The following is a 12,531-nucleotide window of genomic DNA, read 5'->3' on the forward strand; positions in this document are numbered from 1 at the left end:
TTGATATAACATAGTATTGCAGAAGTTTGGAGGTCTGTAAGCAAAGTACTTTGGTCAGGAATGGATATCAAAGAATCAGCAACTAAACTAAAGGTCCCATTAAAGCAAAATTAGCAGGAGGTTATTTCAGCCTTGTTGCTCCTAGGCAGAGAGCTTCTAGTAAAGAGATACTGTGTTAGTAATTGAGAAGCTAAATATTGTATATGTGATTGCAATGCTTTCTGTCTTTATAAGCAACATTACTGCGTGTTAGGACAATGGCTTATTGACATAAAATCTGTAGAAGGATAAGCTGTATGTAACGGCTAGCTGAACAGGGTGGTGGCCTCTAATGTGATAAACAGTCTAAAATAACAAAAATGGACACCCTTAGAGGATTGATATATCTTAAGGTGAATATTCAAGGTGAGGGTTTTTTTTTGTTTTAAATATTGTGTTTCTTTATAGTATATGGTGGAAACCCTTCAGGTGTGGCATTCTAGACTTGGTTTTGAATCTGGAAACACTAGTCTGTTCCAGCAACTCTGTCCTGTAAAGGTAAGTTGATTGATTTTAATTATAGTCTCAGCAATTTCAGGTGTTTCTTCCGCCTTTGCTGGAAATCCTGGACTTTCATGCCTAAACTACATAATTAGGGCATATTTTACTAGCTCCATTTGACTACAATTTTACTAGCTGTATAGAAGCTTACCTGGAGGTAATAAAGAGTTTGGGGGAAAGGGGTTTTCAATGTAGCTCAGAGATACTATATGCTGAGGCAAGATGACAAGATTTTGGCCTTAAATCAGGACTTTAGAGGATCTTCTTTAATTCAGGAAATTGGGTATTTTGTTATTTAGTTGTTTGATTTTTTGCAGCTTGAGCTTTCTTCAATTCCAGGTGTGGAAGGGAAGTTTTTCTTTAGATCTAAATGTGGATGAAGTCTACACTTTAACCACACTCAAGACAGGGCAGAAATGTGGTTGCCCAAAGCCTCCACCACCTCATCCCTTTCCTTCAAATTACAAAGATGATTTCAATATTCGTAAGTCAGAATTCTCTCATCCAAAAACTTAATTCACACACAAATGTAGTCTTAATGTAGGAAGGCAATAACAATTATGTTGAGTCCTTTAATGTAAGTGACATGAAGTAGTCTGAATATGTGTTTTATTTTTATTTATACCTACTTCTCTTGTAACTTACATCTGTATACTTAGTTGCAGTGAGGTATATTTAATTCTATGTTTTAACTGGGCGGTCACTAACAGTCTTAAAATTCTTGATGGAAATGCTGTAGCTCATAATTATAGTGAACTAGCTTTTAGAAGGAAGGTAGAGAAGAAGGTAATTTACTGGGGTCTGCTTAAAAACAAAAGCAAAACTAAAACCTCCTTCCAACTCCCAAAACTTCAGTTTTGGAGACTGTGCTTTGATAGTCAAAATTCTGGAGATTATTTTCAGAGGAAATTTCTGAAAACAAGTACACAGAAGAAAATTAATGTTTTGGTGTTATTTGTATTTTACTTTCTGAACAGGTAATCCACCTTTCAGTGAAGCCCCAAATTTTGCGGATCAGACAGGTGTGTTTGAATACTTCATAAATGCTTCTGACCCAGGAGATCATGTGTTCACACTCCGCCAGGTGGTGGTTCAGCGACCCATCACTTGGGCTTCTGATGCAGACCAGACCATCAGCGTCATAGGAAATTTTCAGTGGTATGTAAATACTATTTTCTAGTGACATGTGGGGAAATGTCCTCCTTACCAGTGTGAATTATAACCAGTTTATCTGTCTCAAGTCTCATTTCTCTTGGACAGAAGGATTTTCCGTTCAGACTCTGTAGAAATTATGACTTAAAGGGGCTTAGAGAAGTCATTGAGCCCTGCTTAGAACTATTGCCAACTCTAGGAGATCACCTTTGTCTTTATCTAAATGAGTTTTAAAAGCATCCAAGGGTGGAGAGTCTGCCACATCTCTTGGTAGCCTGGCCTACTGCTGCATTAGTCTTGGAAATTTCTTTTCCCCTAATGTCCTGCTGGGCATATTTATTCAAGCTGATTTTTCAGAATAATGGATCTGGGTTAGAGTACTGGAAAGACAGAGTCAGAATCCTAATTCCAAGTGTGCACTGAGTTTCATTGTGTTTTTAAATGGGACAAAAAAATTGATTCCGTTTGAATCACTTGGTTTTGAGTTGTCTCGATTGCTAGCAAGTTGATCAGTCTCTTATCAGTGAAATAGTCTGGGAGTTAATGCAGTTACCGCTGTTGCAGACTGCCACCTTCTGAGCAGTTCCTAGAATTGTGTGGATCTGGTTCAACTGCTACTTAAAACAGTTTCATTTCTGGGTAAATGTAACAGATTGGCAGGTTTGATAAGAGTATGGTTAGGACTGAAGATCTTTCTAGGAGATATAATGATGGTAATTTGGAATCAAGCAACATATTTTAGCATAATGTTTATTTAAAACTAAAAAACATTTGGGAGAGAGCATGTTGACTAATTGGTTCAGTACTAGTAAGTAATAATAAACGTTGCTTAATTTTTTTTCTTGTCTTTGGAAGTCTAGCTTAAATCTTTTGATATATTCTTTAAAATGCCTGTTCTATCATTTTTTTTTTCACTTTGATTAGATGATTGATCACCCAAATGCTTTTTCAGAACATGCTTCTAATTTCTGGCTTGGATGAGTGAGTGAATCACTTAGCTCTGAAGGCCGGAATGCCACTTTATGTAACTGGAGGTTGTTCTTCAGTTACCTGATGTTTTCTTCTGTAGCCCTCTGTTAAGCAGTCCTTTGTAGTGTTGTTTTTTGGTTTGGTTTTTTATTATTTTTTAGGAATTGAAAGTTGCTGACCATACATTTCATTTTGTTGTTGGTTTCTGGGAAGAATTGCTCTTCCTAAAAAAAAAACATAAAAAAAAAATATCTATGAACTCACAGGTGGGAAACAACCAGTCTAGACAAATCCTGTGCATCTGGCACCTGTAGGTCACAATTTGGATTGCTAAATCTTTCCTTTAAAAAGTTGCTGTACTACATAGGGAATACTCTTCTACCTACTGCCTCCTCAAAAAAACCAATTCCCTGCTTGTTAAAACGCTGAACTTGCCTTATAGGGTAAACATGACAGTCACTTGTGACATCTACATAGAAAAACAACGTGATGGGGGCGTGTTTATTGCAGGAAGAGTTGACAATGGTGGGATATACGTTCGACGTACCAAAGGAGTTTTCTTCTGGGTTTTTGCAGATGGCACCTACAGAGTCACTGGAGACCTAGGTAAGCAGCTCTGCTACAGTGGATGCTGACATATGGATGTGTCATTTTGATAGTCTTCCAAATATGACTAACATTCAGATTTTGTAATTCACTTCTCATCGCTATGAATTTAATCTATTCTGCTCTAATGGTGGCCACATTTTGTATATGAAGAGAGCATCTGAAGGCTACTGGCTTGTCCACTTCTCAGATTTCTGGATATTTTTTTTTCTGCTGTCAAAACCTATTTTACACTAGCAAATGTAAATTATTTTGCTTTTCATAAATACTCTGATACAATATTAATTACACAAAGGTTTGATCTGTATTCTTATACTACATCTAAAAAGAAAATTCTGTCTGAAATGCAGTGGCTGTCTTGTAGAAAAGTGCAAGTCAATGTACGTACATCTGGCTCAGGTGATGCTGATGAGTGGCCTGCTGTTTCCACAAATTATGCATTGTTAGTGGTCTAGCTCAGTGGAGTGAGAGCAAATTCTGCTTGTGATGCTAACACTCATATGTGTTCATCTATAGAGCACACAAAAGTGTGTTATAATGCTTCAATAGCTAGAAGTTAATTTGCTTTGAAATAGTGGCAGGTTTTGTTGTTTAAATGCATTTTCTCTCACTTCATGAATATAAATTAAAATTTTCAATGGTTTCTGATGAGTCAAGTGCAACTTCTAGATCTACAGTATATCTAACACGAAAACAGCCTATAATGACCCATTTTACTCTACTGGACCTTAAAAATAGTCTCAATTTCTATGTTGTACCTGTAGCTTCTCATTTCTCCTAATTTTTGGGGGTGGGTGTAGAGGCGTTGGTTTTTTGTTTGGTTTTTTTAATTATTATTTTATTTTCCATTTTTACCATGGATGGGTAGCATAAAGTAGGCTTTACATGAGCTTCTCTTAACGTAGTGGTGCTCCCTACAGAAACTTTGCAATGTCTAACTCCATAACAACTTAAGTTGTTTCAGCTGTATGTAAAAACATACTGATGTTCAGAATCAGTTCCAATATTTATTTTTAATAAGACATAACAACACTACCCAATTAGTTTCTCAGGCTGTCAGAAGTAGTTTTTCCTAGATGAAATGAGAGGATTTTGATTAACCACCTCATTATTTCAGACTGAGATACTTGTTACACAGTATGGTAATTTTTTCTGTACAGATATTTTTAGTGGTCTTTATATTTTTCTAGAAGGGAGCCTGAATGTTAAATTAACTTGCAGCTAAAGCTGTCTACTGAATAATTGAAGATTCTACTTGTTGCACTTCATTTTTAAATCTTTTTTCAGGTCTTCCATCCAGGTGTCGGTCACACCCAATTTTTGCTTAGTTTAAGTTTTCACTAGAACAAAGCAACATGATGATGTGGCAGTTGAAACCCTCTGATTTAAAAAATATCCAATACATAAAGAAGCAGATCTATAGAACAAGCAGAGCAATAGCTACTGTCACACTTCATGAACCCATATGTTTATTAGAGAGGAATCCTTATCTCAGGCCAGATACCCAAGAGCATTGGAGATTTCAGTGGAGAAGCAGTCCTGGCAAAACAGGATAATGCACTGATAATGTAGAGACCAGGCTTGTGTGTTAAGGCTTCCATGGTGCAGTTGAAATTGGTAAGATGTCAGTCCTGAATACTTCTGAAAAATAGGTATTATGTTCCTTTGGCTTGGTGTATTTATCAGTCTCAGCAAAGGGGTGAAGTAACACTTTGCTAACTTTAAGTGTGTTTTGCAGCTGGAGAAGAAATATTAATGAAAGGACTTTCTGGTGTCCGGGATAACGTGTGGCACACGCTTACTCTCAACATCCAGGTAAAGACACAAGCAAAAAGCTAGAAAACCAGTTATGAAACTTCCAGTCTTAAGTTGCTTAGACAAAACTGTGCTATAGTATTGACTGTCTACTTGGATTAGTTTGCCCTATCTAAAACATAAATAATATCTATGTTATTTTAAACCAATATTAAAATACCATGCCAAGTTCTGCTGCCTGTATTTTTAAAGACACCTCGAGAAACTGGAGAGGATATAGAAAATAACTGGAAAGATGAGTTGAAAGCTGGAGGGAGGTAAGAGGGCTAGAGAGGCAAATCTTTTGTTTAATCTAATGAAGAGATCATGACCTGACTTCCTGATCTGAAGACTGTCAGTAAACTAATAAATAGCCTGTTTTACAAGTCTGGCTCCCACAGATTCCTTTTGCATGCTAAGGCCTTGTATGGGAGCTAGTTAAGGACTGGGGAACTCAAGATGAGCTGCCACCCCTCTTTCCTATACTGAAAAAGCATGGGCATAGTGCTATAAAAATGGGCCACAGTTAATAAGAAGCCTGTCCACATTCCGCACCAACCCCTCGCTGCTGGCAGTCGTCATTTGGTGAGGAAAGTAGTCCCAAGCTCTACTTTAAATATACCTGTGCACTTAGCTGGGTGTGACATTAGTGCAAGTCACTAAACGGCTTTAAGTTCCTCCGCTGAATGCCTAATCCTTTTGCCTAACATAACCCTTGCAACTGTAATGTGGCCTGAAGTGTGGGGAAGCTGGAATCTTAGCTGGAGAGATCTGTGGAAGCAAACTGTCTTAAAATTATGCACAGAGTCTTTCCCTCATCCTGAAATGTCAGTGAGTATTAGCAGCTGTCATTTGTGCTTTCACGTTGGGAGACAAAGGGACGCTCACACCTGAGGCATTCACTGGAATGGACATAGGTTGCCTTTGGCTTCTCTACACCCATGCTTATGACAGTGATTGCCATCTTTAAAACAGGCCAAGACATTTGCTAACCTGAATGGGGTGCTGAAGATGAACATAAATCATTTAAAACACAAAACGTTGGTGGCGATTTAAAAATGACGCAACAAACTTCCATCTGTGCTGTTAAAGTATTTTGTACCAAATATGCCTGTGATGTCATGAGAAGAATGTGGAGCTCTCTTTAAAGAATTCTTGTGCTGACTCCTTCTTGAAAGGCATTCTTTGCTTTTACCTGTGCCTGTCTTTCAGATTAAGAAATACAAGTAAAAACACTTTTTTTCTAAATTTGTTTAGTGGAACACTGGCAAGATAAATCATAACTTTTCCTGACGCAGTGTTTAATTTTAATGGCTTGAATGATACTTGAAAGTTCTGCTGTCCCTTCTTCCTCTCAGCTTAACGACTAAAATACATCTCTCTCCTTTTGACTTTTGCCTAATTTTGCAGAATCAGTACCAGGTTGGCACTGATAGTTGGCTTGTTTGAGGGAGCCTGACACAAAGAGAAGAGGAAAACCAGTTTACCTTTCAGATTCTACACTGAGTTTGCAAAGCTGTGAGTTAGATGAGCCTTTTATATATTCACTGTAAAGGCATCAGATCTGTTTCACAGGGCTGATAGGCACTGGAGGTTTCTATGCAATATTTAAATGTGCTCCTGCATGGAAAATGCATGAAATGTAGTTGAAAGCTGATTTGACATCTTTCTGCCCTGTCTCTTCTCCCATGTGAATAGGCTCAGTGTCAACACAATCACTGGATTTTACAAAGCTAACTTTCTCCTTTTTTTTGACAGGGCACTTCTGCCTCAGGACTGTTAAATGGTTATCCACTCTGGGAGAATGTCACCGTTTCTGAACCAAGTAATGGCTGGGCTGCTATGGGAACTCGCTCGTTTGAGTTTGCACAGTTTGACAACTTTCACGTTGAAGCTAGCTGAGGTGGCTTTTGTATTTGGAGAGCCCGCTTCTCATATTACTTTGAATAAGAGCCAGTTCAGACTTTGAGGACAACTTAATGCTATGCTGAGATTGATCTGTTGGCAAGGAATCTGAATTCTGTCCTTGTTACTTGTTAAAGGTTTACTTGAATAGGTGTCAACGTGACTGTAACTTTATCCCCTGATTCCTATGGGATTATTGCCCTTTGAGTTTTGGGGGGTAAAATTTAGTTCAAGGTAATGATGAAAACAAAATAATGCATTTAAATCTCTTTTAATAACATCTTAACTTCCCAGCTCACTTTTAAGATAACTTCAGAAGTTAACAGAAAACAGAGCATCTGAAGCTGCATTTTTAAGTTACATGATTGTGTCCATTCCTTTCACTCTGAAAGAAAGAATTAAATGCCATTAAACCCTATGAGCCAGTGGCCCCAGAGTGTTGCAGGTCTGTCATTCTCAAATTTCATTTGAAGTACCAAGTTTTTCTATAGGGATATAAAAAAAATATTTTTTGGTCAGATTTTCTGCTACAGTCTGAGGCTAGACGTTACATTTGATTATTTCTTCCTGATTGCTTCTTCCAGCTTCCATTGCTAGCCCTAAAATAGATCATATCTTCTGTGGAACGGAAATGTGCCTTGTGGCTGGTTAGGCAGTGCAGGTTGTGCCTTACTTCGAAACTACCTCCTCTTTCCGATGAAGGGGTTGAAATGGACGTAGAGATACCGTAAGTTGCTCGTTAATGATAGTTTTGTGGGTTTCTTTGGTGTTACAAAGAATAAAAACTTTGCGTGGTGGATGCTCCAAGTGAGGTCACATGTGGAAAAACTGGCCTTTTTTTCCTAGAAACTTGGGCAAAGACCTCTCGCTTTTGATGGATCTAAAGCTTAGAGCGGAAAATAATGAAAGCATAACAATGTTGTTTAGCCTGTTATTACTGTAGCACAGAGGAGATGTGGATACTGTCACATCCTGTTATAAAAGAAAATAAAAAATAGCCTTTGCCCTTAAGAGCTTGCAGTCTGTTCATGAGGTGAGTGACAGCAGGTGGATGCAGACAGAATTGTTTAGTGTGCCAGGCGGTAGTAAGGACACAATAGCAGCTGTTCTTAAACTTTTCTTAGGTGTTACAGAGTAAAGTTCAGAGGCGATTTCAGATCCTTGGGAAAGGAGGGATTCTGTTTTGCTGTTGCTTCATTATTTTTTTTCCCAAGTGCAACCCCCCAAAAAATAATAATTGAGAATATAATGAGGTACTGAATGGGATTTTCGTCACACACATTCCAAACTCGGTTGGTTTCTGATTTTTTCTTGTTTGCTGTTGGTTGGAATGAAGATGATGTCTGTTAGCGTAATGAAACACTCCCTCTGTGTCCGTCTACTTTTCACATTCACATCCAATTTAATTGACAAGCAAGTAGTCCCACAGACTTGATAAGGCCTCTGTAGCAGGTGATATCTTGAGAAACAGATTTGCAGGGTACTTTGATTTATACAGATTATTACTTTGATCCACTGTATTTTGGAGGCTGTTTCAAGTGTGAACTTCAGTCATTGAAGTTGTCATCTAATACAGAGTTAGAGTAATACGAATCATTATTGGAAAACTTTTATAAAGGTTATCTTCCAAAGTAGCTTTTGGAGAAGAGTTATCAAAATTCCATCTCTAATAAGTAAAGTATTTTTTATCTTTTAGCTATTATACTGATATTGCTATTGACTGGTTAGGAGTCAGTCATACGTGCAAGTTCCATACATGCTAGTAACCTTGAAAAATGGTCCAAACCACTAAACTTTAACACTCCTGTGGAAGGCTTCCAAATATTAAGTAACTATTTACTTAGCTGGGTGAAAAATGAAAGCCATTTTTCCACTGCAGTTTCATTTGATGGTTGAAGCATGGATGCAAATCTGTCATTACTTGCTTGATTTCTGAAGGGATGTCACTGGTAACTCCAGATGTGAAGGAATCTAACTTTAGGTCCTCATATTCAAGTAATATGAGTATAGGAGAAGTATTTCTCAGAATAAGCTTATTTTAGCTGTGATGGATTTTTCCCAGTAGGATACTTCTTGGACTTCCTGGTAGCTTGTGTGGCTGCAAGCAGTGTTTGTGTAAGAGAGAGATCAGCAATGATGCAGTTATTCCAAAGGAGCTGTCCAGGTGTTTTTTACTTTTTAATGCACTAGTGTAATAAACTGCACTGTTTAAACACAATGTACTTTATCACTGGAAGTGTTGATTTTTTTTCCTAATCTTTTAATTTATAATGTTAGAGGATTAAACTGTTATGAACAGTGTGATTTAATGGTGATATAATGTTATTCATCTTTATATGTCTGTAATTCTTCACCCTTCAGCTGGCTGCAATATGTTTGGCAATAACAAGCTGTCAGGTCTTTCACTGAGGGGTGGATTTATGTTGTTGATTATAAATACTAATCATTCCAAATGGACAAATAAAACACTTAAACCCCCTTTATTTGTGCAGAATCCTTCTCTAAATGCGTCTTGGTTTTCTCCAGTAAGAAAGCTGACAGTTTTTCCATTGTGATTCTTGATAAATATGCTTGGCATTAACTTAATTGGCTTGGAAGAGTTTTTCTGACACTGTATAGCCAAACAGTCCTCATTAACAAATATCTCAAAATCCATATGCATTATCACTTGTGCTGTTGATAAAATGAATTTTTTTTTATAGCGCTCAATATATGTTTTGCTGCTTTGTTTGTTTTTTGGTTTTTTTTGTTTGGTTTTTTTGTTTTTTGTTTTTTTGCATTTAGTTAAGGGAATTCAATTGTATTTGAGGGCCAGTCATGCAAAACTGCTGAGTATTAAGGTCTTGTGAGATCTAGCTGAAAGTCTTGTTCCTAGGTATGGAAGCAGACAGTGCTGTACGGGTGTACTTTTTAAGCTCAGATGAGGTTTTATGGAATATACTTTTGAATCTAGCTTCAAATGTGCTCCATCCCTCCACTCCCTCCCCACCCCCAAACTTATGGGTTCACCTTTAAAAGGGGGGCAGAAATTCCATAGAGCTTGTCGTGTTTTCCAGGCCATCACGCCGGTACATACAAATTACCGTGGAAATACTGTCTTCCAGTACCAGGTATGTGTTACCACCTGCACAAACACTGCATCCAGATCAGTTCTGCCCCTTCTCTGCCACCCCACCTTTGAGGTTAGACACAATTAGCGGTTCTTGGGATTTTCAAATTCCTGCAGAACACCAGGACTTCCTAGCTTTAAAATTGCAGGAGACTCTATACCTTTAGGCTACTGATGATGGTTCCTTTGGCAGCCGCCTCCTGGTTTCACTGTATCACAAGTAAATTTCTAGTTCAGAATTTGATTTGGAGTGCTAGTGGTTTTCTCCTTCCTTATTGAATTAGTTTTATTGCACAGTAGCAGCAGGTAGGTTGTTTTCACTTAGTAATTTTTCATCGGTTTACCTGAAATTTCTATTTGCAGTTCATTTTCTGGAGGGGTGCGCATAAAATGTGTGTGGTGAAAATAGCCACCATAATTATTGCTGTCTTTGATTTCAGCAGCATGGGCGAAGAGGGATGGTGCTTGGAGATGTTCGTATCCTCCCTTAGATGTTTTGGGTTTGTTGTGTTCTTGTTTGGTTGGGTTTTTTTAACCCCCTTGTAAGTACTACATTCATACAAATCTAGCGTATGCTGGGAGTGGTGGGCAGAGGCAAGGTTGTGGAAAAAAAAAAAAGAAAAACAAAACCACCAACAAAATCCAGCCAAACCCCTAATCTTAAAAGACTTGCTGGGCTTGTAGGGGAGTCATCAGGTAGCTATTTTAAGGTTTTGACTATACTATGATATTTGACGAGGGGAAATATCATGTGCCAATTAATGTCAGGGCTTGCTGAAACAGAGAGGTAAAATGCAAATGGTTATCCATTTTCTTAACAAAGAGAACTTAGCCAAAGGTTAGATGCTTTTTGTGTGTGGCTGGAGCCTTAGCAGTCATCCTGTCCGTACTGGTAATGCATGAAAAGTTAGCATAAGCAAGTTCCTCTTGCCACTAGATATGTTCCCTCCATTTATGCTCAAGTGCCACTGAAACAATAAAGGTGTTGTTTCTTGAACCTGCATTTTAAAAAAAACCCAAAACACCTACTGGCAATCGAGGAGTGGAAAATGTGTGTTGCAGCAGTGTTGCCAAGCTTTCACAGTGTGCCAAGATACTTCTGTGTGGTTTTCATAGTGGCTAAGACAAACAACCTTGAAATGCTATTTTTTCCCCTCAAGGAATTATGTTTGGCTAAGGTTAGAAACAGATCCAGAACCCAAACATCAATTTTGTCAAGGGGCTCCAAGTAACTTTGCAACTACCACGTGAAACCTGTCCTTTACTTTTGAGCACCCCAGGCTAAACTCAGGCGTATCGCTGGAAAGTGGAGATGAAAGTAACCTAAAAGTATTTGTTAGAGTGCGTGGACTTTTTTTTTTTTTAAATTCTTTTTCTGTTAGTTTCAAGTGTACCTGACTGAGAGTGAAAACTTAGAGCAGGAAAATGGTAATTTTCGTTTTACTGTGCTCACAGATGCATGTCAAAACGTGTAACTGTAGTAGGGGATGGCTCAGGACAGCACTAACTTTTGAGGGTTTGCAGGAGAAAACAGAACCTAGTACGCCAGGCTGGTGTGCAGCTGTGGTCTGGGAGACCTTGGTGGTCCAAGAGAAGATAACACCAAAATGTCTCTTTAAAAAAATAACAACAAACAACCCCCCCAACAAACTGTGTGCATGTGTACCCAAATAATTTGGGGAAAAGGAAAGAACAAGCCAGGTTTAGCCTGACTTTGTTCAGTTCCTGCTGGGAAGTGTCATCTTCCTTGCTGTTCTCCATGAACAATAATTTAATTCGAATGCCCATAGAGAATACAAGACTTCATTGCTGCTAAGAAGCAAATGTTGTTCAGCTAATTAGAGACTGCCGTTCTCCAAGAACGCTAGGATTAGAAAAGGGTAGAAAACATGACAACAGGTTCTGTGGCTGAAAGGCATGCCTGTGATGTGTGAATCAGGCCTGCTCCTGGCTGTGGAAAGTCTCCTTACTAGCATAGCAGCAGAGTTGGAAGAAAGGGGAAAATGTTTCTCTGTTATTGCTACCGTCCTTCCAAGGTTTGAGGAAGCTTTGTGTGACACCGGCCAGTCAGAGGTTGCACGGGAGCAGCTCTGTAGCTCTTAGCTTGATTATACAGTTAACAGAGTCATTTGAAAGGGTACGCAGCAACGAGGAGGAGCAAATCCTGTTAAGGATGTCCGTATTCCCTTCTGATGTGATTGCTCCCGTAGTGGGAGCAGTAAGTGGTAGTGTTCGTTAGCAGGAGGTCAGGCGGCTTTTGTGCAGAGCTGAGGTGCACGCTAATGCCTTGGTGCAGAGGTCTGTAAAGCTGCATTGGGATGCACGATGCATCTGGCATAAGCTCCCCGTTTCCTTTCAGTCTAAGATCGCAGTTTAATGGTTCAACAAGTTTTTTCTCACTGCTCAGCTAATACTTTATAAAAAAAAAAAAAAAGTTTTGCCAGCATTAATGGGGA

The 12,531-nt window shown here is 38.6% G+C and overlaps 1 protein-coding gene across 3 annotated transcripts in view; it reads left to right on the forward strand.

The window, feature by feature from the left end:
* Nucleotides 1-9,445, forward strand: part of GALC (galactosylceramidase) — a 37,000-nt gene extending 27,555 nt beyond the window's left edge. For 2 of the 3 annotated variants that reach the window (XM_027785114.2, XM_013298310.3), the window contains exons 12-17: nucleotides 448-537; nucleotides 880-1,024; nucleotides 1,518-1,698; nucleotides 3,104-3,267; nucleotides 5,006-5,082; nucleotides 6,820-9,445. In XM_027785114.2, coding sequence (XP_027640915.1) covers nucleotides 448-537; nucleotides 880-1,024; nucleotides 1,518-1,698; nucleotides 3,104-3,267; nucleotides 5,006-5,082; nucleotides 6,820-6,963 — 801 coding nt within the window. In that variant the 3' untranslated portion in view covers nucleotides 6,964-9,445. Of the gene's footprint in view, nucleotides 1-447; nucleotides 538-879; nucleotides 1,025-1,517; nucleotides 1,699-3,103; nucleotides 3,268-5,005; nucleotides 5,083-6,819 lie in introns of those variants that run through there. The other variant, XM_027785116.2, reaches the window with a different exon arrangement.
* The last annotated feature ends 3,086 nt before the right edge of the window (nucleotides 9,446-12,531 follow it).

The sequence above is a fragment of the Falco peregrinus genome, chromosome 1, assembly GCF_023634155.1.
Source record: "Falco peregrinus isolate bFalPer1 chromosome 1, bFalPer1.pri, whole genome shotgun sequence".
Classification (NCBI taxonomy): Eukaryota; Metazoa; Chordata; class Aves; order Falconiformes; family Falconidae; genus Falco; species Falco peregrinus.